Source organism: Accipiter gentilis, chromosome 10 (genome assembly GCF_929443795.1).
Source record: "Accipiter gentilis chromosome 10, bAccGen1.1, whole genome shotgun sequence".
In the NCBI taxonomy this organism is placed as follows: Eukaryota; Metazoa; Chordata; class Aves; order Accipitriformes; family Accipitridae; genus Astur; species Astur gentilis.
Genome location: NC_064889.1, coordinates 40,356,947 through 40,380,948, shown reverse-complemented (window position 1 = coordinate 40,380,948; position 24,002 = coordinate 40,356,947). Strand labels below are relative to the sequence as shown.

Below are 24,002 nucleotides of genomic sequence, written 5' to 3'. Positions count from 1 at the left end.
CTCAGCATCCCATCTGGGTGCAGGCTGCACGTCAGCCTCAACCAAGACAGAACCGGGCTGTCCCGATGGGTTTACGTGCAACCCAAGGAACTGAAGGCAGCAGAAACGTCCCCGCTCCACTGGCTGCGATCGCTGCGGACCCCGAGAGCACGTTGCTCCAGGCTGCATGCAAACACATGAAAAAGCAGTCTCGGCCCCCAAAACGTGCTGTAGCGGGGAGAGGGCTGGCAGCGAGGGACGCAGAGGCAGCGTTAGCCGATGCGGCAGACGAGGACGCCGGAGCCCGCAGTGCCGGCTGCACGGGGCGTCCCGGTGGGCAGCGGGACACGGGCAGGGCTGCTCCGGCAGCAGCTCGGCAGCGCAGGGCAGCACTCCCACGGCCGCCCGCCCCTGTAAAGCATCACTGCATGTTTTCCCTTCGCTCTGTAATTAGACCCTGGTTTCTCCTCTAAGGATAGAGTCTCATTGACCGCAATGCTTTACTGGTCCTGCCTCCCTCCTCTGACCTACCCTGTCTCCACCACAATTTATGCTCCACATTAGCAGTCTACCAGAGCCGCTTCCCGTGTCGCCGGGGCGAGGTGGCACTGCAGCCGGCTGAGCTGCACGGAGCCCTGCCAGTAACCCCAAACCCCACTGAGCACCGTGGCGTGACACCTGCCCTGGGCACAAACCCCTCTGCAGACACGAACCCAGGACATCTCTGCCCAAAAATGAAATTCTGGGGACGTGGGGCCAGTGGGGAAAGGCTGAGTGAGCAATTCCAGCAGCGGGGATGCTCTGGGCTGTGCTGGAGGGAACCTGCCCAGGGGAACCGTGTGGGGGACTGGGTGCTCCTGCTCATTTTCACCTGAGGCGGAGGGAGCAGAAGGGCACCTCCACTACGGAATCACCCCCAGCAGCTCGACCGCTGCCTTCCCTTCACTCCTGCACAGTGAACTTAACAGGCTCATTTTCTCCACTCCGCTCCTAATCGCAGGGCTCTGGCTCTAAGCCTATAATCCAATGTGCAGCATCTCACTCAATAAATCACCCCGTAAAGGCGAAGCAGCCAACAGCTATCGGCAGCTGTCAGGAGCCTGCGGGCAGAACCCACCCGCCGGAGCTCCGTGACCTCTCCCTTCGCCCCGACAAATGGCTGCTGGGCCACCGGCGCCGCAGACAGGGATTGCGGCAACGCTGCGTGGCACAGGCAGGGCTGCGGTGCGGAGGCATCCCCGGGGCACGGCGGCAAGGGCAGGGAGCAGCATCCCTCCCTCCTTGAGCTCATCCTCCGGGGCCAGCACAGCCCCAGAGTCGCTCTCCTGCTGCCAGCTGCATGCCTGTATGATCTTGCCCTCTCTCCTATTTACATGTAAGCTGGGCTGACAACTCCTCTTCATCACAGTGCCAGAGTCTTCCTCGGAAGCCATGCATCTCAAGCAGGACAGCACCATAAATATTGCATAGGAGGTGTTTCTAATCTAGTTACGGGTTCGGCCTCTCACGCTCTTCCATCAGGGAGCCTTGGATTGAAATTGAAGTGTATTAGTATAATTTTATCAGGTTTTATTAAGGCTAGGGTCTTACGTTTTTGATATATAGTTTTAATTAAGTTTTAAGTCAAAGAATGCAGTCGCTCATATTTTATCTTGCCATGTCACATCAGAGGGAGGCAGTTAATCAGCACATACAAAAACTTCCCATCGCCAGTGATGAACGTTCATGAACTTTGCCTGCAGAGACCATCTTCCCTCCATCGTTCACAGCGGGAGCCCGCAGCCTAACCGACCCCTCTGCCCAGCTCCAGCTCCCTCCTGCTCTCCAACGCCAGCGCTCCTGCAGGAACCCACGCAGGCAGGGAGGGAAAAGCCTCCGGACAAAGAGGGGAAGAGGGAAGGTGGCCCGGAGGCAGCTGGCACCGGGAGCTGCTCCCGGCCGGGCTCAGCAGCAGCAGCTGCCGCCGCCAGCGGGAGAGCGGGCAGGGAACCAAGAGCAGGTACTGGCAACGCTGGGAGAGGCACCTCCTGCCCACACTGCCACCCCGCCGGGTCCTGCGAAGGGACGGAGCCAAGGGCGATGCTCCGGTTGAGCCTGTTACCAAAAGTCGCCTCCTGCTCCCACTTCCCCACGGCCAGCAGATGGGCAAGCCCAGCGTGCGGGGCCGTGCACAGCCACCCACCGCGCTCGCCCACCGGCCAGCCCGTGCACCGTGGCGGCGAGGAGAGGAGAGCGATGGCCAGGAGCAGCTCTGGGGTCGGGTGTTCATCTCTCGGCCGAACCCCCCTGGACCTACAGCATCCCTGGGGCTCTGACGGCCAAGGGGACCCTGCCCCATGGCACAGCCATGGACCAAAGGGCCCCGTCTGAAACCACGCAGCGTTTTGTGCTCAGTTCGCTCCCACCGCAGGCAGGCTGCCTCCTTGGCGTGTGCATGCCAGCCAACCCTGCCCGGGAAATCAGAAACTGGGAATTTCCCCACCAGCGGAGCAGTGCCAGCCACCCCCAGCAAGCACAGAGCCAGACCCGCTCCTTCCAGGCGAGCCCCTTCCCAGCAGCAGCCCTCTCCGGTTTTACAGCTGGACCCTCCCCAAGCATCCATACATCAGCCCGCGGAGAGTTCAGCTGTTGTGCCCGTCCCGGCTCCAGGCTGGCTCCAAGCACCAGGATGAATGGTCACCTCTCTCCCCAGGACAAACACAGGGCTCCAGGCTGAGCCACGCGCTGGAGCCAGGGGCCAAGCCTGGATGGTTCCCTCCAACATGGGAAAAGGGAATCCCAGCCCTCAGCCATGGGGACTGCCCCGAGCCCACAGAGGGCACCCAATGGGTGCAACAGCCCCCCGAGGACGGTACAACCCCCGGCAGCTGCCAGCCCCAGCATGTCGGCACTGCCCGGGCTCCCAGGAGCATCGCCAGCCAGGTGCACTTCTCTCCTCTAAAAAGAGCGGTTTGGGGACATGAGGTCTGTGCCTATCTGCCAGCAAAGGCAGCAGATGGCATCGCAGCTTGCACCGCCACTGCCCTCGCCCATTATGGCTCCCCGGCTGGGGAGGGCTGCTTCTCCCCGAGGACCAGAGGCTACGGCGACGGCAGATCTCTCACTGGTCCTTGGGAAAGGCTGATTCATCCCGGCTGGAAGGAGCTGCAGGCGCAAGGCAGAGCAGAGGCTTCCCACCCACCGCTCCGCCTGGGCACCGCGTTGCGCCCGGCTGCGAGCGCGCCCTCCCCACGCGCAGCTGGGGCGACACGGCCCTGGGAGCTCGCGCCACATCGCCCCCCGCACACCTTCCCCTGGGGGGGAGCCAACACAAACCCTCCACTGGCAGCCCCGGCCAAGCTCAGGTCTCCAGAGACCTGACCCAGAGCATCTTCACGTCCCCCAGCAGCGCCAGCCTGGGCAGCAGAGCTGGGGGCGGGGGGGGCAGGAGCTTTGGGCACACACACCCACACCCACACACACCCCCCACGCATGTGCCAAGCTTCTCCTTAGCTGGGGGGCAGAGATCTCGGAGGTTTTCTGAGGACAGAGACAGCGACAGTTCAGAAACATTTCAGGTCCTGGAGCTTCTCTCGCACGAGAGGCAGAGGAGCCGAGTGCAGACCTGTCTCTACAAGTTGAGGTGCTTAAAAATTTATCATTGAACTTGCAGAAATGAACTCAATTAAAAACCATTTTAATGGTATTACATTAAAAAAAATAACTCATATTTCCCACGTCAAGGTTCTTGTCTGTAAGAGCGGCAGAAACTTCCAAGCGTAGCATTACAAATGATGGGGTACGCGCTCTGCCAGTAAAAGCCCACGCCACCGGCCAGCACGTGCCCTGCTCCGCTCCGCTGGTAAGGGAAAGACCGATGGAGCGACGCAGCCAAGTAATGCAGCGAGTACAGCCCACAGGGCCCCAGCGAGCCTCACGTCCCATGGAATTCTGCTCCCAGTTTGCTCCAGCAGCAGGGTCGGAGGAAGGACCGAGCCACCAGCAACAGCAGCAGCATGGGGGGAGCTCGCCTCGCCCCGACCCTCCCGAGGGGCTGCGACAAAGCGAGGCCTGTTAATGCGGTGGGGGGGCGTGGGGGGGGGGGGGCAGAGGGTGCCCACCGCCACAGCAGCCCGAGGCAGCAGCCCCGCTCCATCGCGGGATGCTCCGACAGGTCACGCGAGCGGGGACGGGTCTGCGCACCAATCCTGCCTCGCACGCCGACCCCGCAGTTACAGCCCTGCCGCTGCAGCAGCACGTCCCCCGCTGCAGGCACAGGCAGCTTCTGTCTATTTTCGGCTGCTCGTGGAGAGCTCTGGTTTTTATAGGAGGGAACCAAGAGAACCCCGGCTGCTGGGCCGCTGCCGCCGCTCGCTGCGATTTCAGTCGCTGCTTCCCCAACTACGCAGCCCCTGTACCTAGACCTCTAATTAATTATTGCTGCCAACACACAGCCCCCCAGCCTGGGCTGGCGCTGGCCCGCGTCCCCGAGCCTTGCGGGGTCAGCACCAGCCATGAGACCCCCCCGGCATGTCCAGGTGCAGAAGGAACGAGGTGACCCCAGGAAGGGGTCAAGGGACCGCAGGAGCTCTCAGCCCTCGAGCAGAGCCCACTTCCCTGCAACCTGCTCCAGCATCCCGCTGCCTCCACGGATAACCACGTCTCATCCTGGGGAACAGCTGAGCGGTGCTCGCGGCGGGCCTGGCAGGATGCGGCTACGACGCTGTCAGCAATGACAGCGACTTCTTTCCGAAGAGGGAGGGAGGGAATCCCAGGACGAGCAGGAATGGTTCTGCTCATCAGCTGCAAGACTGATAGACTCGGGGAGGGGGGGGATGTATTTTGCATTTCCTTCCTTCTCCTTTGCAAAGAAACCGAGATTTGGGGTTGGGTTTGAATTTCATCCAGAAGAAAAGAATTTTCTTTGAAAAGAAAGCAGTTGGATTGCTCAACTCTCTCTGTCCCCATATTCCCATTAAAACAGGATTTGAGGCATAGAGAGAGTTTCAAGCCAAGCAGCCCCACTCCTGCTGAATCACCAGGAGCGTGGGTTACCCTGGGGCCTCACCATCGCTGCCCACCCCTCTGCACCCCACTGGGACTCCCACTGCAGCAGAGCCGCTGCTCGCCGAACAAGGGGGGGCTCCGGGCAAACAAGCAGTGGCCACGCTGCGGCAGGGGGAGACGGGCCCCATCCCAGAGCAACTGTGTTCATAACCCCAGTCCCTGGCAGAGCGAGGCTGGGCCGCGCTCCGACCCGCAGCCGCTGCCAGGCAGAAGGTGCCGACAGAGCCGCATCCAGGCTGGAAAAGGATTCCCGGGGACCCCCGGGTGCAGCCTGCATATGGGCTCTGGACCCCGCACAGCAGCTGCAAGCACACTGCCAGCCCTGGGCACGGCTGCCCAGGGTGCCAGGCTTGTGGGCCAGGCTCATGGGGTGCCTTTGCATCAGCTCCCCTTTTTTTAAAAAAAAAAAAATTAAAAAAAAAAAAAAAAAAAAAAAAAAAGCAAAGTTGGGTGCTTTGCTGGGATGGAGGAGCCCTTTCCAATCCAGCACAGTTAGTGCTGTTTCCTCGCTGCTGGCACCCTGACCCCCTCCCCTCAGCACCTCAACCGCTTGCCAGACAGGCAGGGGCATCCTGCCCGCACCCTGCTGCCTGCGCTCAACGGAGAGGCAGTGGGGAGCAGGGCTTCCCACGCACACGGGCTGCAGGCACCGCTGCCCGGGGGCTCCTGCCTCCCACATGTGCCAGGGATGCTGCTGCCCAGCTGCAGCCCGCTCCCCGCACCGCATGCGACACCCAAGCCCTGCGCCCGCTGCAGCAGCACGCTGCGCAGCATGCCAGATGCCCGACCTGCATCCCCTCCACCCACACCAGTGCCGGGCAGGCGCAGCGGTGGTGCCGGCAGGGCCACGGGTGCCTGTGCCGAGGCTGCGGATAAATTTTAACTGGGCAGCAAGAGAGCAGGGGAGAGCGAGCTGGAGAGCGAGCGCGCTGCGTGTCATTTCAATGCGTGTATTTATATCCTTCACCGACGCAGCATCCCTTTGTAAAGCCACGGAGCGTGTATAGTCAGGGCTGTCAGTTCAGCGGCATGTTACAAGTGTTTGATATGGAGATTTTGGCAGTGGGAATGGATGTACCTCGCTGAGAGGTTTATGTAAAATGACAGCTTCTGGAAAATGAAGCACTCGGATATAAAAAAAAAAAAAGTGCAAACAAAAGGGAAGAGAGGCCTTCCGCTCGGCAAGTCCAAAACAGATTTCTCCTCCCCGCCGGCCCGCGAGCATCTCCCCACCGCGGCCAGAGGCAGCGCGCAGGCAGCACGCAGGCAGCGCACCAGCTGCACCAGCCCCACCAGCTCAGCTCGGCTGGTTCGAGCTTCACACCCGCACTCCCCCGCCTCAGACCGCTGCCCCATTTCCATTTCATCACTCCTCCTCTCCCCCTTGTTTACGGGGCTGAGCCTTTTATCGCTGGCTGTGCGTGGGCGTGCGCGGGCGGGTGGGAGGAGGGTGCCTGGAGAGCGCTGCTGTCAGCGGGCCCGGGGAGATGCTCCGCAACTCCTGCCATCGCAGGGCTTGAAAATGGGGGATGCTGTGCAAACAGAGCGAGACAGCGGCCAGTCTGTCGTGTGTCCCCCCGCCATGGCAGGTTCCCCCCCATCCCGCCGCGGTGCCGTGCCGGGGGACGGACGGCGAGCTCTGGTCGAAAAGGCAACTCCAACACCCATCGGGAAAGCAGTGGCAGCACCCAGCTCTGCAGCGAGGCCAAAGTCCGGCTCGCACCTCCAAAGCCGCATCTGCCCCGGCGTGCTCTGCCACGGCTGGCTCACTCCTTCGGCTTTACACCCTCCTTCACCACCTCCAGCCCAGCGGGGATGCGTGCCCATGGCTAGGGTGGAAGCAATTCCTGCTGCAGCTATAATGACCCATAAAGAAGCTGACTTGTTTCTTACCTCTCCGAAATGAAGGATGGTGATTACCCTACATCCCAGTCCACAAAGCTTAATCCAAATTGATGGCCTCCCAGAGATTGCTTCTCTTGCCTATCACCCAATCCAATACCCAACTCTCCCCTACCCATGTCTACTCAGTAGCAAAACGTCAGAGTAACTCACGCAGGCTCTGGACAGAAAGGCCATTTATCCTCAAGTGAAAGGCTCCTAGATGAGACATTAAATTAATGGCATGTTAGGGAGAGATGGCAGCACCAGTCTTGCCTTCCTATGGGCCCCAGGCAGCAGGGCAGGGGTCTGCTCTGACCCCTTTGGGAAGAAACCCCTCTGCAACCCCCGGGGCTGCTACTTAGGGTCTTTGCAGCACATCCAGAGAATGGGAGAGGACCAGGATGCCAAACGGGAGAGGACCAGGATGCTCCCAAAGCCCATCTGCCCAAACCCCACCGTACACCCCAAATTCTAAGTCACGTCTCGGGACACATGCACCTCCAGACACACACGAGACCATCACCACTTTGCACAAGGGCTAAAGCAGAAGGAAACAGCAGTCCTGACCTGGGTCAGGGTCTGAAGCATCCCCCTAACCCTTGCAGCTCCCCCGGCATGGAGCAAGCAAGCATCTCTACAGGCTTCCAAGGCTGCAGCAAGAGTTTTCTCACTAACCACCCATCAGAGCAGATTGCTGCAGGGAAAAGCAAAGCCCTTGCAACAGCACACACTCTGCAGAGATCCCGGTTATGGCCACAGCCGTCCACTTACGCACCAAACCAAGCAGTATCCACGAGGAGCTTTCATTTCTAACAGCCATGCCGGAGACCTCAAAACTCAGTGCCCAGCTACCCTGCTCCTCCCGGAGCAGGACAAACCGCCCAGCTGCACCAGCCACGCAGCAGGATACAGCCACAGAGGATGCCAGCGTGGGTCTGGAGAGCAGCACTGCTGCATCCACGCACAAAACCCTGCGGGCTCCAAACCCTGTTTGTCTGCTCAGGTAGCAGCAGAGCAGCGACACAGAACCCGGGGGGGCGGGGGGGGCCTGCCCCACACTCCCCACTGATACGACCCAGCTCCACCGGCGCCCAGCTCCCACCCTGACCAAGAACGTCTCCCCGATGCCACCCACAAGCAGGAGCCCAAAGCCCCCCACACCGGGGTGGCAGCCCCCGCTCCCCTCCCCGGGCCGGGGTGCGGAGGCACCGACAGGCAGAGACAGCAGCGCTGCAAGGCAGACGCTGGGCTGGGCGCAGCTCTGGCTAGCTATAAATATCCAGGAGCAGAAGTGACAACAAAGGCTACAGCTGAACTGTGCACCATATATCACGGGAACACAGCACAGCCACCGAACTTAACTGCCCTGTATTTCCCCCCACACACACTTGAGCGAGACCTGGGAGAAAACACTCTCTGATGTCCCGTCCGTTGGCAGGATCTGCTGGCACACGCGGGTTTGTCCCTCCGGAGCAGCCGGCTCCTCGGCTACCTGAGCAGCGGGGCTCGCCGGTGACCCGGCAGGCGAGGCGGTGGGGAGCCTCGGCCACAGGCACGGGGACACAAACCCGTGGGAGGTGGCAGCTCTTTCCCTGGCAGCACCAGGCTCGGGCCACCTGGCTCTAAGCATCCTCGTCACTGAGAGCCCCTCGCTGACCCCGGGCATCGCTGAGCAGGAGCCCAGGCATCCCCAGCTGCCAGCAGCCCCCTCCCCTCAGCCGGCCAGCGTTGGGCAGCTCCTCCTCATGCCAGCCGGGCACCATGGGCTCTCACAGCCCCGAGCTCAGGCAGGCGAGCTGACGAACACTCACACATCAGCCCTTCCTTTTGCTGCTTAAGATATCCTCATTTCTACTGCACCACAGGTGTGCGCGGCACTTAGAGACAGAGAAGCAGCCGAGCTCCCTGCCAGGAGAGCTTACTTTCTAATTAGACAGATAACAGCAAATCATGACAACAGACCACCGTGGGGAATGGCAGGGACTGCTGCTCTGCGGACAGCGGGAGCTCTGGGGCCTTTCTGACAGCTCCTCCGCTGGCTCCGCGCTCGCTCCCCGCAGCCGGCCGTGGGAACGCAGCAGCAGCAGCCCCCACTGCAGCCACAGCCCCGGATCAAAAACCAGGAGGAGGGAGAGAGGGGAGCTGCCGGAGGGCAGGAGGATCGCTTCACCTGCTCCCCACCACAGCCCTTCTCCCCAGGCACGGACGAGAAGTCCCATGGGCGCTCCTGAAGAGGCAGGCAGGAGGGAAACATATTCCGTGCAGGATGAGGCCAAAGCCGCAGCTGCGCCACAGGCGCTGGTCTGCCCTGCAGAGCGTTGCAAGCCCTGTTGGCGCGGGTGGGGAGCACCCCCAGCGCACAGCACCCACCGCAAGTGCCGGGGCAAGGGGTCCGCAGAGCCGGCACGCTTCGTCCCAGGGAGGGACACCCCATCCCAACCTCTCCCCGCCGGCTCTGGCACCGACCCAGCACCCATCACACCCCGAGGGAAACTTCTGCGGGGAGCAGCCAGAGGAGCCCCGCACCCCTTGGGGCTTGCACGGAGCCAGAGAGTCGCCGGGGGAGCCCGGGCAGCCTGACTCACCGGCTGCACGCTTGGCGCTGGCTGCCATCGCTCCCACCACCGCGGTGGGTGGGCGGCAGCGCCGGGAAGAGATGAGCAGGGATGCGGGGGGCCGTGGGGAGGGTGTCCCCAGAGGAACAAGGAAAACAAACCCAAACCCAAGGGATATTCACAGAGCCACCCCGGCCAAGGAGCGAGCAGAGCCACGAACGTGCCAACGGGAGGATCCCTGGCAAATCCAAGAGGACTCAAGTGCCGCTCTACTCCCTCGTCCTCCCCCAAATTCTCCTCAAAACCAGACGTCCCTTCGCGGTGCAAGGCTTCGGTGCGTGCGTGCGCATGTGTTTTCATCCCAGTCTTTAAATGAGGTCTTTGCTGAGAATTTACAATTCCCTCATGGCCTCAATCTTGCAAAGATTGCTTTTTTAACACTGTTGGGCTTTAATTCTAATAAGCCTCCTCTTTATTACGGAACCAGGTCACATTGCCTTGACACTGCAAGAAAATCTTTCATCAGGAAGGAAAACGAAGAAGGGAAAAGAGAAATGAAGAAAGGCGGGGGGGGGGGGGGGGGGGGGTAGAAAGGAGAGACAAACAAATAAAAGCTGCTCACTTCATCCGGGGGACTTTTTGAACCAGGCAAACAGCCGGCGGGCCAGCAGCGGGTCTGCTGGGGAGAGGTGCCTTCCCGCAGCGCCGCTCGCACCCCCGAACACGCAGAATTATTTCTGGTGCGGCTTCACCTCCCACGCACCCTCCCACCCTCCGCTGCTTAAAAATGCCGAGAGGAGCAGGAGGGGAAGCTTGACAAAACTTTGACAGACATAATGAGGACAGAGTTCAGCCCTGCCCTGGACAGATGGCCGTTATCACCAGCCCGGCACAGGGCTCCTCATTACCTGGCCGGCACCGCGGGGACGGGAAGCGGCGCAGTGGCAGCGCCAAGCACCCGCGAGACCCAAATGCCCCTGCCAGCAGAAATCAAAGCCCTTCGCTGGCAGAAGGCGGCGGCACGGCTTCTCCTTCCCATCAAACAACTGCTCGAATATGGATTTTCCCTTCTGGAGGCTCCCTACCCTCCAGCATCCCTCCCAGCGCCCGGCCCCTGGGCTGGCTGGGAACGGCTGCTGCCTCCTCAGCTCCCCAACTTCTTGGGTTTGCCTGGCTCAGGACGTGTTATTACAAAACATCTCCTGTCAGTGTCTTATGTCATGGCCATCGCCGTGGAAATGGGCTGATCTCATAACCCACCTTGGCTCCCTGCACCTGCATCCGTGGCCTCCCAGCACAGCATCAGGACTGGGCTCATTTGTGGCTCATTAAACCCCCTGCCCCCGTCAGCTCCTGGACAACGAGGTCCTATTAGCTGAAACAGAGAGCAAGCCAGGACTCCCAACACCGGACTCCACTCCCAGTGCCTCCCACCACCTTCCCCATCCTGCTCAGGGCTGGACAGGCAGCCCCAGAGCCCCCCCATGACCCGTGAGAGCCTTGTATCACGCAGCAGAGAACACCCCAGGCTGTGCCGATGCACATCGCAGGAACCCCTCGTGCTGGCGAGGCAGTTATTCTGTCACCGACGGCATCTGGGGGCTGCGCAGTGATGAGGGGGGCCCACGGCGGCAGGTCCCTTGCAAGAGAAGCGTCCGACCAGCACGTCCCTAGTCCCCAGTCTGCTGTCGGGGATGGCTGCAAGGGTGCTCCTGCACACGACGGGCTACAGGCACTGCTGCGTCCCACGACACTCGCTCGTGGAGCTGCCAGGGCCACGACGGATGCCAAGAAAGCAAAGGAGAAGCTGGAGGCCACCTGCACTGGCCAGGCCACCGCGGCACAGCCGCCCTGGGCCGTCCCAGCAGCCCTGGTCTGGGATACCCACAGCCACACCTGCACAAAGCCACCGGTGTCCTCCACACCGTGCCCCCGGCAGCAGCCAAACCCAGCAGCCGATCCCAGCGCAGGAGGAGACTCCAAAACCAAGCCCCCAGCACTGGTACGAGGGCAGGGGTCTGCAGCTCCGCTCAGCAGAGGCACTGCAGCCGGAGGGAGCAGCTCCACCAGCAGTGAGGTTTCCTCTGTCCCGGGCAAGGAGCCAGAGCCCCAGCCCTGGTTTTGGAGGTCGGCGATCCCGATGGGGCCGTTGACGCCGTTTAGCGTGCAACAGCGTACGGAGAGCGACGGCCACGCGAGGTGCATCGCTGCAGAGGCAGCTGGGGTCAGGTAGCACGAGTCTCGCTTTCCCACACCGATGGGGACCCAAACCCACCCTCCAAATTCTTCCCACTGGGTTGTTTGTTTAGCGCAGGAAAGGCAGGGCTTTACTAAGACAAATAGCTCAAGCAGAGGAGCTGAAAATGCCTTTTCCAGGGTCGGCAAGGGACGAGGCTCCTGAACCGCAGCCTCTCCCCCCGTGAGAGCACAGCCAGGATTACAGCGGGGGGAGGCCAGGGCTGCTCCAAATGTAGATGTTTTAATTCTCAACGCTAGCAGCTGCACTTAAGGCAAGAGAGGCAGGGAAGCCATGCACAGGAGTAACCATGGCAACTTCACGGAAGTTAAATAAAAACTTCTTTAAAAAAAGATAACGAGGTCCCTGAATCATGCTTTATCAGCTATGTTGCTATAAAGATCGAGATACAGCCAGCTCAGGATTCCTAATTACTTCTGCAATATACTGTAGATAGCTTTATTTAAAAAAATCTGGCTATGCGTATAATTATTTAGGCCCTTCTCCATACCAGGATCTGCATATTCCATGAAGCACCTTCCCAGGCAGATCCGCCTGCGAGAGCCCTCCCGTGCAACGCCAGCCTGCTCGCAGCTCTGGGGGGTCCCGCGGGTGCACCCCGAGCCCTGCTCTCGTGCAGGGGGCACGGGGAGAGCCTCACCGGCGCTGCCGGCACGTCCTCCCGCCGCGGCACTGCCCGTGCACCCAGCCCAGGCTGTAACACGGCTCTGGGCAGCTGCAGCAGCGATGCGCTGCCGTGCAGATTACCTGTGCTGCCTGCAGAGCCCCTCGGCGCAGAGTGATGTTCTCCAGCAGCATCCACCATTTGTACGTGCTGAACAGCCGTAGCCGTGCACAGAGCCCCCGCGCAGGCAGCGCCGCAGCCCCTACCCCGCGCCCACCAGAGAAGGGCTTGAGCACCGGGCTGTGACACCCCAGCCACGGGGGTCACCTTGCCAGGGCCCAGAAAGCGGCCAAAAGCAGTGTTTGTCCCCAGATTAGCCAGCAGCTTGGGCCAGCTCGATGCCTGCTACAGCGCTACGGCAGAAATTCCTTCATTGCCCAGAAACCAAACCACAAGTTGTGTCAGATCTCTAATCCTTTCTTCCTACAAAACGGACTCTCGGACAACCCCAGTAACTCCTGGAGAGCGAAGAGACCTTCCCAGCCTGCAAGCAGACAATGCTCAATCATATCCACAACCCAACAGCGCCGTGCCCATCAGGCGTTACACACCCGAATGCTGCTTGGGGAAGTTTCATTAAAACCCACAGTTTCCATCAGTGACAGCTGATGGAAACAGTGACAGCAGCAGCAGCACAGGTGGCTGATGGAGGGTCTGCCAGAGCCCAAAGCTTTGTCAGTGCTCCCGGTGACCCGGGGCCTCCCACACCCACAGACACTGGACACCAGTGCCATCATCACCCACCTCCCCTCCTGCCACCACGCAGTTCGAGCCCCTAAGAAAACAGCACCGAAAGCTCCCCGAGCCCAGCCAGGGGTGCAAACCCAAACCCACCCAGCGAGGACCCGGACAGCGCAGCGGCTCCATCACTCGACATCGCTCCGTTTCTGGCGAGCACGTGGCACCTGCCGAGGCGCTCTGCTCGAGCATCCACCGAAGGGGACGGGTTTACTCCGAACGTCACTGCCTCGAAGCCACCGCTCCCTGCCTCTCCCCTGCCCGCAGCCTCGCGGGACAGGCAGCGGGGCCCTGGCAGACAGACCCTCGCCGTGGGGCACCACGGAGAAACAGGGCGCGGGTGGGATGGGGAGCAGGAAGAGCGCTCCAGCGGCTCCAGGGATCGCCCTGCCCTGGGCTCCCTCCAACCACCCCAGGGATGCGGAGCAGGGAGGTGCCAGCCCAGCTGCCCCGGGCTGCCTGCAGCGAGGACCAGCACCGCTGCCTGCCCCAGCTCCTGCCCCGCAGACAGGCAGCACCCGGCCAAATCTTCTCACAGCGACCGAAACCAGCCGGCGCTGCCGGCCAGGAGGCAAATCCCCCAGCGCAGCACTGTTAACTGATCGCATGTTACCACGTTTCCATCTGGACTCCAGTTACCGGCTTAAAATTAATTTTTCTTTCTTACTGGCCGATTCGCAAAGACGTCACTTTGAACAAAAAGATGCCGGGTCTTCTGCTAACGAGAAGGATGCACCGCGTGCAGGTTTAAATAGTTATTCGGATTCTTTATTTTCACAGCTTATGTTAAGACTAAGTGATTATATGTATTATTTACTATGTTTTTAAACTCATTTAATTTAAGCTGATTCTGAATGGAAATTAGAATTCAATTAATATGTGGGGGAAAAGTCAGCATTTTGAAGCAGATTATTAAGTAAAGCTACATTAAACACACTGGAAGCATAAATGTCTAGGAAAAAGTTCTATATTTAAAAGTGGATTTATTCAGCAAAGGAAGTATCATCTGCGGTCCAGGAATTGAGGAACCAGTTATCAAGGTCAAGATTTTATCAGCAGGTCTGAGATTCTCACATCTGTGTTTTACCCAGAGCTTGATTAAGAGTTTAGAAATCTGGAAAACTCTCCCTTTTTCTCCGGCTCCCTGCTTTAGAATTAATTGTTTATCGATCCAACAAGAGGAAAATATTCTCTCCCAGCTGCAGAGGAGGTGAGCCTGTTGTCAAAAGTTGTTTTATCACTTCCATAAATTCTAGTTGCAATGACTTCCCCTGGTTCAATAATCCTGTTTTCTCTAAGCATGGGCCACGCACACGCCCTGCTCACCGATTCCTTGAGATGATTTTAGCCGATTACAGAACCCAAGCCATTGCCTGGACTCCCAGTTTCAAGAAATCCTGAATCAATCAGACTGCCCAAAGCAAGCATCACCAGTTCTACTCAAACCCCAGTGAGTCCAGGTCCTCCTGTATATTTAAATCCCATTTTCACCCGTCTCCTGCCTGGGCAGAGCCATGCAACCGGGAGGGCACACTGGGAATCCACAAGCCGGGCACTGCGGCATGCCAGGCATCGCGGCACGACCAGGAGAAGAGAGAACCAGCTGGAGCTCGGCAGCCACCGTCCCCCCAAAGGCCCTGGGGGGCTGCGGGCAGCATCTCATCTCCCCCTGCGGCAGCACTAACCAAGATCACAAAAAAGCCTTTTTTTATTTTTCCAGGTAGAAAAGAGTCCCCGCGGCCGTGGCACAGGCAGCCTGGCAGGGCCCACATGAGCACGTGGTTCCTTCGATGCTTGGGAAAGCGACAGCAAAACGCTGGGGAGAAACCCCTTTTCCCAGCAACAAAACCCTCCGGACCCCCTCCCTGCCACAGCAGGATCCGTCCTCGCAGCCCCCTGTCCCCCTCCCCAAGCAACGAGGGACTGAGCACCGGAGCCACTCTTCGCTCGGGAAGCTCATGCGAGCAGAAACAGCTTCAGTTTCTAGGCAGTAAAGCCAAAAAATAACTAAGGGAGAAAAAAAACTCAACAGCATCACGCAGCACCATGCAGGGCTGCAGAGCCGGTGGGCTGCCCAGTTCCCCCCAGGCTCCCCAGGCCGGGCTCCCACACGTACCAGCTATCTCACCTCCCAGCCAGCAGCACAGCCGTGTACCGCGGCTGTAAATAGAATAACAGCTCTGCTGCCGCGGTGGCCCGAGGAACACGGCAAGAGCCACAGAGGGAAAACACAGCCTGAAAGGGAGCTTTGGCTGGGGAGCCAGTGGCACCGGGCCGCGGTGGGGAGCTCGGGGTGGGGGTGACATGCAGAAGAGTTTAAAATTGCACAGATCCCGCTGTGCTGCCAAGGCACGTCCACGGCCTGGGGCTGAGAGGGGATGTCAGGAGATGCCAACAAGGGAACGGGATCACAGATGCCCAGCAAAGCCTGGGACGGGCATGAGCCGCTGGCAGGACAACCCGCACTAGGCAGCGATGGGGAGCGAGGGGGGTAGACGGACACACATACACACTGGATAATGAAACACGAAAAGGGATCCTACACTCGTGTGCTCATTTCTACCCATTAGAAATTCAATCTTGCCTAGTCTGGAAGACACAGTGATGCCTGGAGCATCTGAGTGCGAGCTGAGCAAAGGAGAGAGCAGGCTTTAGATGGGTTTATTAAAAACAAAGTTTAAAAAAAAAATTAATCTCGATAACTAATGAAATAACAGAGAAGAAAATTTTGCTTCCTTTTCTGGTAACTCAGCCTGTCAATTAATTTGCAGGAACGCACATCCCGAAATACCTCAAACGATTCCAGCAGAAAGCCCTGGAACAGCACCGGCAACAGCCCCTGCCTGTACCGCGAAAGGTTACAGAGGAAAAAAGCAGCTGCTGTCGGCAGCCCTGAGCACCCCAGCCCGGCGAGGGAAGGAGCATCCTGGTGGGAGAAGGCACTGGAGCTCTTGGCTCAGGCTGCTGCCCAGCTCGCTGGCCGGGCACTCCCCGAGGGTCCTGGGGGCAGCGAATCCCCCCGGGATGGGGGGGACAGGCTGCCAGCAACAGCCGGGGCAGGACAGGGGCTGGGGAGGGCAGAGGAGGGTCGCCATGGGCTCTGAGCAGATACGTGGGAGGCCTGTCAGCTTACACGCTTGGAAATATGTCTCCTTTCCACTTCATTGTATTCATCGCCAATGAGCAAAAGGCGTTCAGACCCATTTGAAAGCAAGCTGCTCTGCAGGTCACCTTTCAAACCCAGCTGAGACACTGACTCACTCCGCAACCTCAGGAAAGCACCTCAGTCTCTCGTCCTTTCTTATTCCAGATGTGCAAAAAGGAGAGATGTTGCCAACTGACCCACACCGGGCACCTCTGCAGGCTGCTCCATGGTGATGCCCAAGGAGCTCCAGGCTCCGGGCAAGACTCCGGCCGTGCAGATCCACGGCTGCACTACCTCCAGCTCAACCTCTCCACTGGGCTCAGCCTCAAACCTCACCACCGGCTCCCCTTCCTCTTCCACGGTTGTTTGAAAAGAGCAAATCAGTCATAAGAACTAATTATTCAGTGTACTCTCACCCCATAAGACTGTAAATTAAAAGAGAACTCAAATAAATTAAGGAACTTCCCTCATGCCTCTTATTATCTCAATAACCTTCAGAGGCATGTTATCTACTGTCAGCTGATCCATTTGAAAAATTGTGACGACAAACTAATTTAGTAAATGCACACACTTAAAAACCTTTATTTATACACTGAATGACCAAATACGGCCCGTGCTGGACGAGCTGCTTGAGACGCGAGTGGGATGGGGACACTTGCATCCCTACCCCGAGCACCCAAACCCAGCCGGCGCGTGCTCCAGCCCCACTCCTGCGCTCCCCACCGGCCGGGGAGACCCGGGGATCCCTCTCAGGCGTTGCGGCAAATGAGCTAAACCATCCTACCCAGGGTGGGAAAGAAGAAACCTGCTGCGCTGGACAGGGAGAGAAAGCACCAGCAGCAGCACGGAGAGAGGGGCTCCACCACCGGCCAACGCAGCGCGCGGGCTGCCCGGCCATCCCACCGCCTGGGACGTGAACACAGTAATTAAGGACGACATGTTCTAGTGATGGGAGATGGAGCGATAAGCGCAACTAGGAAAGAGGCCCTTTATTTTGGAAAGGAAGGAGAGAAAAACCCCAGCCCTTGTCATAAAAGGACTGTGTAAGTGGGGAACATATGGAGTACGCACGACTGGCCAGGTTTGGGAGAGGAAAGCTGGAGGAGCCAGTTTTCCAAAGGCAGCATCACATGGAGCAAGGGTCAGCACCCTAAAACATCCTAAAACCTCCCAGCCTGCCCAGGTCCCTCTCGCTCAGGGCAGCAGGAAGGGAAGGGACGGGTGCCGCAGCAGCCCTGCGCCCAAGCACAGGGGCGCCCACGAGGGACGCCAGCCTCGCGCCCCCGACAGCGCTGCCTCACGCCGAGCGAGCTCCCGGGGGAGACGTCTGTCGGTGACGGCTCTTTCAGCGCCTCCGGTTCTGCAACGTCTGTCCCCACGCGGTTCCTCAACTGCCAGGAAGGAGCGAGAGCCGCGACCGCCGGGCTGGGGGGTTTCCCAGCCTCATCCTGGTCCTCCTGCACCCCTCAGGATACCTGGGCTTGGGCGCACGGCCACAGTAGTTCACCTGCCAGCTGGCCTGTGGGCTCCGGACCTCTTATCTTCCATGCTCCAAAACCACCCCCCCTCAGCTCGCCACACAAAATTCATGTCCCTGTGAGAGGATCCCACAGCCGTGCCCCAAAAACAACCGCCTTAACCCTACGCGGCAAAGGTTTACCTAATGCTGCAGCAGAGCGTTTGTGTGCCCTTGTGCCAAGGCTTTCTGTGGTGCTGAACGATCCCACAGACCACTTCAAAGGAGAGGGGGTGAAAAAAAAAAAAATACCTCCTGTATTTTCCGTAAAATAACAAGCAGAGCCTCACCACAGCTCCCCAGAGCCAAGAACAAGTTCCTAACGACTGGCCAGATCTGGGCAGCCCTGCCAGCCCCAACCCGCTGCAATCATCCCTCCACAAAAATTATCAAATCCAGGCTCCTTCTCCATCTATTATCCAGAAAAACAGCCTTAATTTCTTGCTTTGTGAGGCTTTATCACGCCTCAACCATTTTAGCCTGAAACCAGGAAGCTCTTTGGGGAGCAGAGTGCCTTCATCTATGTTTGCACAGCACCCAGCACAGCAAGGGCTCCAGCCTGGCCGCAGCCTTTGGGTACCGCTGGAATGCAAATAACACCAGGGCAGCAGAATACACCCTCGAAGCGCTGCGAGACAAACCACGAGCCCCAGACATCCCAGAAAATGCCGGGCAGAATTTGCAGGGGGAAAAATCAAGGTATTCTCCAACCTCGCAGCCTGCCGCAGCGCACAGAGACCTGCGGCCACCCCGGGCTGTGCCCCCCAGGACAGAAACGCAGGTGGCAGGAGCCACCCTGCCCGAGGCCAGGCTTCCGCAGAGGCAGCAAGCGTGTTCCAAACCTTCACGAAAGGCAACCGAAAATAGTCGGTGTTGTTAATGTCATGCTTACTGGAGTGAGAAGCCGAGAAATCCCTGCTTCCCTGCTCTCTCCCCCCCATCCCTCCGCCTGCGCGCACGCAGGCACCAACGAAGCCTCCCCAGCGCTTTCCAGGCTGCTCCAGCCAGAGGGACGGCTCCGTGCCCCCCGGCTCCCGCCGGCCAGCTGCCCGCGCCCCGCCGCCCGCACCCCGCCGCCCGTCCCCCCGCGAGGCCTGCCCGGCGCCTCGGCGGCACGGCCGCTCCCCGACCCCCGCGCCACGTTTGTTTACTTCAGACATCTGCCTTGCAGCGTTGGGATGCGATGCTGAGCGCGGCGCAGCCTCCTGGCACGCACGCCGGCGGGGGACCGCCGGCACACGGGCGGCTGGAGAACGGCGCCGGGCACTTACACGCGCAACACAAATAAAGCGGGTGACTCCGAAAGGCCTTCTCCGTCCGTCCCTCCACACGCAGCCAGCCCTTACCACGCCGGCCCGGCGAGCTCGTCTTGTGATGAAATTCCTGGAGCCAGGCAGGAATCCAGGAGAGGAAAAACCCAGGGGGAGCCGCCTCCTCACCCGGCTCTGCCCGTTCGCCGCGGGGCCAAGCTCAGCCCCCGCGGCTTTGCCTGCTCGCTGAGGCAGGCCAGCCCGAGTGGGAGCCTCTCCTCCTCCTCCACGCCATTAATCCAGGCTCCAGCTCCCCCAACTTTTTCTTACAATTTACCTTCACCTGGAGGGTGTGATTTTAATTAGCGTAATATTCCTGTTAACAACAGCACCTAATTAAGACATCCGTTAAGAACCTCTAACGCAAACTTAACGAAGAACTTGGGCCAGCATCCTTTCGCCGGCAAATCAAACGCTGCCGACTCCAGCTCGAAGAGACGCTGCGAACGGGCAGGCTCGGTTACCGGACCCGAGCTCAAGGCTCCCGACCCGGCACCGCCCGCCGCACCCGAACTTCGTCCCGGCGCCCCGCGGGGCAGCAGCGCGGCGCTGGGGAGGGCGCTGCCGCCGAGTGCCCCCCCCCCCCCCCCCCCCCCCCCGCCGCGCCCCGCTCCGCCCGGAGCCCCGAGCCTTCCCCCGGGATGCGCTCCGGCGGCGGCGCCGCCCCGGGGCTCCCGGTGGGGTTCCCGGTGGAGCCCCCCGCTCCCCTCCCAGGGCCGCCCCGGCGGAACTTCGCCGCTCCCCCCCCCCCCCCCGCCCAGTTCCCGCAACGGCCATCGGGGCGAGCCGACCCCTCCCGCAGCCTCCCCGCTGCCGCCGCCGGGCGTGGGGTGCCGCGGTACCCCCGCCACCGCCGCTTCCCACCCCCCCCCCCACCCCCACCCCCGGTAACTCACGCGCTCAGAGGTCCCCGCCGCGGCGGCGGCGGCGGAGGAGGAGGAGGCGGAGGGCAGCCGCGGGTCCCCGCCCGCCGAACGGCATCTCCCGAGCACCGGACGACCGGGGGCAGCCGGACGACCGGGGGCAGCCCGGCGGCAGGAGGCGGCGCGGCAAGCGGGGCTGGGCTCGCCTCGCCGGGCAGCCTCGCACGCGGCTGCGCCCGCGCCGCCGCCGCCGCCCCCGGAGCCGCCGAGCGCGCGAGCGAGCGAACGAACGAACGAGCGCGCCCGCCCCCGAGCGCCGCGGGGGGGGGGGGGGGGGGAAGCGCGGGAGGGGGGCACGTGCGGCCGCCCCCGCCCCGCCCCGCGGCTGCCGCCCCCCCCCCCCGCCCCCGCCGGGCTGGCGGGGCCCGGAGGGGAGACCCGGCATGGGGGGGGGGCGGCACGGCGTGCCCGAGGCCGGATCCCACCCCCCCCCCCGCGCTCGGGAGCCGCGACCACCCCCCACCCCGGCGAGGCGTCTCCCAGGCCGGCAGCGTGCTCGGCGGGCGCTCGGCACATGCTCCCACCTCGGGTCCGGAAAAAGAGCGATTTTTTTTTTTTCCCTCCCTGTATCTCCCCCCAAAATGAACGTATGACGGTTGTGTCGGACGGGGAGTTTATTCCCGCGTGAGGCTGCGCTCGCTGCTGCCTGCGAGCAGGCAGGGAGCTGCCCCGAGGGCCTTCTCCCCATTTTTCCGTGCGTCCAGCCGGTGCGGGACGTGCAGGCGGGCGAGGAGCGGAACCCCCCCGGACGCTCCGTGCCCGAGCGCGGTGCCGATTCCGTCGCTGCGTGGGATGCCCGAGGGCTGGGTGGGATGCCCGGGCCCGCTTCAGCCGGACCGCAGCGAGGAAGGAGGTTTCCGTTCCCTCATCGCAAACACTGGGAAAACCCAAGGCAGCGCAGGAAACCCATGGGATGTAGGTTTGCAGCATAACCCAGATCCACTAAAGCTCCGTGCGTGCCTCAGCCCCTTACCCTTCCTTCTCTTTAAATCTAACTTAAGGACTTCTGGGCAGCGATCCGGCCATTCCCACAGCAGCTGGAAGCAGGAGTCCTTCCTTGAGCGTTATGCAAGAGCAGACCTCTGGCGTTCCCAGCTCTTTCCCATCCTCCTGCTGTTTACCTCTTCCCCCGGGGAAGCCGGCTGAACACGGTGCAGACCTGCATTATCAGATTTTGCAAACCACAGGCTGTCAGAGGTCCTGTTCTTCTGCCCTTTCTCCTCTGGCTCGCTAGCCGGAGATGCCATGTCTCCGAAACAGCCGTGAGCGGCGGCTGCCCTGGCAGCGCAGGTCCCTTGTACCCAACCCCCCGCCCAGCCCAGGGGACGTGGCACAGCGCAGCAGCACCAAAGTGCTCCTTGCAGACCTGCTGGAGTCACTGGATGGGGCTCAGCACCTTTTTCTGGCTCAAACAATTTACTTGTGGGTCCCAATAGTTAAGACTGTGGTGAACGCCCGTAAGTTGTATTTCCTGAGAAATATCTGGAATACCTGCAGCCTCTTTAAGCCTTCATTTACTCCCTGTGAACCCAGCACAGGGTCCATCCATGAGACATTGGCAGTATCCTGCAGAGTCCACGCGCAGCCCCCTGAAAAAAGGCACCACTCCCCCCCTTCCCCTCCTAACAGAGTTTTACCTTCCTCCCAAGGGCTTTGAGGAACACTCTAGAGAAAATCATCAGGGTTATATAGAGCCGTAACATGAATGAGGACGATAAAATGCACCAAATGCACCTCATACATCTCAACATCCATTTTGTATGATGAACGTGTATATTTTTAGCCCTCCAGGATGCCGTAAGCACCCGAACCCGAGCCTCGCTGCCCTGTCAGAGCGGCAGCAGCCCTTGTTCTCACGACCTGCCAGACAAAGGCAGCGCTCAGCCAGGATGGCTCCTTGCTATGCCCCGCTGTGCTGTTTTCTCACGGTTCATTGAGGCTGAAGATGCTTTAGGCAGCAGATTTGGAGAACGAGGAACCGGGAACACGGGAGAGCGCAGCTCTGCAAAATTTTCTCTGTATTTCAAGCCTCCGAGCCGGGTCCCTGTTGACATCTGTTCCTAGAAATGCAAAACTGGTACCCGCTCCGGAGGTGCAGCCTTGCAAACCGGGAGGTGTGCGCGCGCTAAGCGGCACGGAGGAGATGCTCGGGATTGCTAGGCAACCCCGTGCTGCCCACCGGGAAAAGGCCTGAGCCGAGCGGCGCGCCCAGCCGGGGCTCGCATCTGCACCGGGGCTTCCGGGCAGGGAAACACCGAGAGAGGAACCCACCGGGGGAATCTGCCTGTGGGTCTCCAGGAGGGCGAGCATCTGAACCCGGCCGTGAGAGAGGAGGAGGAGGAGGAGACGATGGGGGATGATGGCAGAGAATGCACAAGAGCGACAGTGGAGGGAAGGGAAGCAGTTAGAAAAAGCACAAGTCAACAAGCCCCTGCCTTTTGGCAAGGCTGTTACGTGAACCAGAGGGAATAAGTATTAATCTGGAAAAAATATTTGTTTTTCTTTTTTTCTTAGCTTATTTCACAGTCTATTTGCCGTTTAGGGCCTTCATTTGGAGGCAGAGTTGTTAAATTACTGCTGCTTTTTTGTTTTTATCCTTAACGATGATGAGGTTTTCCTTCTCATAACCGTGGCTGGGGTAAAGAGATGACAAGACCTGTTGTGGCTCTGTCTTGGGTTTTTCCTGAACGCAGATGCTGTAAGCAGGAGGCACAGTAAAACCCCAGCATGTGGGGCTCCTCTCAGTCCCCGGGGCTGAGCATCTTGCCCCCGTTATTCCCTCTGCGGAGCCCCAGCAAGGACAGTGCCAAGCGGTCAGTCCTGGATCTGCAGAAATCACCTCTGCGAAGCAACAGATGCCGTTCGGTATCGGGAAGAGATGCGAGACACGGAGGTGGCAGCCCCTCCAAGTCTTCCACAACGCCTCGAGCTCTCGGGCACCCTCGACTTCGAGGTGCCCAAACGACATCCAGCCCCTCCCCGTGACTCTGCCTGAAAAGGGGATGTTTGCAACGTGTTCAGCTCTGACGCGGCACCAGCAGCTCCAGCCTGGCCCTGCCAGGGGGTTCACCGGCACCCACCGGCACCGGTGCCCGTCCTACCTGTGCAGGTGGGGCAGCAGCGCGGAGCCCTCTGCCCACCGGCGGGCTGGGGGGCACGGTGCCAGCTGGAGCTTTCCCCAGAGAGCCGCCAGAACACCGCGTACCTGCACCGTCCTTGGCTGCCATGGAGGCGGTGGGATGACATGGCAGGACCCAGATTTTTTTTTTTGGCAAGTGTCACATGCCCTGACCCAAAAAAGCCAAAGCGGAACGTGCAATACCCGGCGAGGAGCTGAATGCACGTCTGGTCATGAACACGCTCAGCCTGCAAAGCACTCTCCGGCACTGGAGAGAGGAGAAGGGAGAGCCATGCTAATGTGCTCTGAAATAATGCTTTTTTAAATATAATTTACGATAGATTTCATAGCTAAGTTATGCAACATAATGAGCAAACCTAAAATGTAATTGTCACTGCACATTAACAGCAAAATCCTGAACCTCTGTTATACTAACAAACTTATTAAATCAGTGAACATTGCATTGCATCAGTCAATTACTAAAACAATGCCAAGATCAGTAGAACAATCTGATATCCATTACGGAGGGGAGAAGGAGCGAGGGCACGCAACCAGGGCTGCCCACGGCGCAGCGTGTCTTAAAACGTAAAATGTATTTACGTCTTTGATGTAATACTTCACCTGTTGGGTGTTTTGCAGCCGCTTCCCCTGTTCCAGGAGAGGGAGAGTAAAGAGCCTGAAGCCATCTCTGTGCTCGGACCCCGAGTCCCTGCTCGGGAGCAGGAGGCTGAGGAGAGAAGTGCTGCTGGCCTCGCTGCTGGGATTTCCCCAGTGCCAAGCGATCGACTCTGCAGCATTAGCAGTGCTCAGTGTCAGACACCACCATGCAAAAAGGCAAGTCTTGGGGAAAAAAAAGGGACACACCAC

General features: G+C 60.0%; 3 protein-coding genes across 13 annotated transcripts in view; 2 read left to right on the top strand and 1 right to left on the bottom strand.

Moving 5' to 3' along the window:
- Positions 1-24,002, bottom strand: part of RBFOX3 (RNA binding fox-1 homolog 3) — a 190,354-nt gene that overhangs the window by 127,986 nt on the left and 38,366 nt on the right. For 7 of the 11 annotated variants that reach the window (XM_049811897.1, XM_049811887.1, XM_049811888.1 and 4 more), the window contains exon 1: positions 19,991-20,213. The exons of 2 other annotated variants lie outside the window; for them this stretch is intronic. The gene's annotated coding sequence lies outside the window, so the exon portion shown is untranslated. Of the gene's footprint in view, positions 1-19,223; positions 19,315-19,990; positions 20,214-20,990; positions 21,076-24,002 lie in introns of those variants that run through there. 2 more of the 11 variants (XM_049811891.1, XM_049811892.1) reach the window with 2 other exon arrangements.
- LOC126043458 (uncharacterized) overlaps positions 1-24,002 on the top strand; it is a 237,956-nt gene that overhangs the window by 177,775 nt on the left and 36,179 nt on the right. The gene's annotated exons all lie outside the window — the stretch shown is intronic.
- ENPP7 (ectonucleotide pyrophosphatase/phosphodiesterase 7) overlaps positions 19,736-24,002 on the top strand; it is a 35,348-nt gene continuing 31,081 nt past the window's right edge. Inside the window, exons 1-3 of the mRNA XM_049813384.1 lie at positions 19,736-20,143; positions 20,722-20,804; positions 23,775-23,969. Of these exons, the coding sequence (XP_049669341.1) occupies positions 19,736-20,143; positions 20,722-20,804; positions 23,775-23,969 (686 nt within the window). The remainder of the gene's footprint in view (positions 20,144-20,721; positions 20,805-23,774; positions 23,970-24,002) is intronic.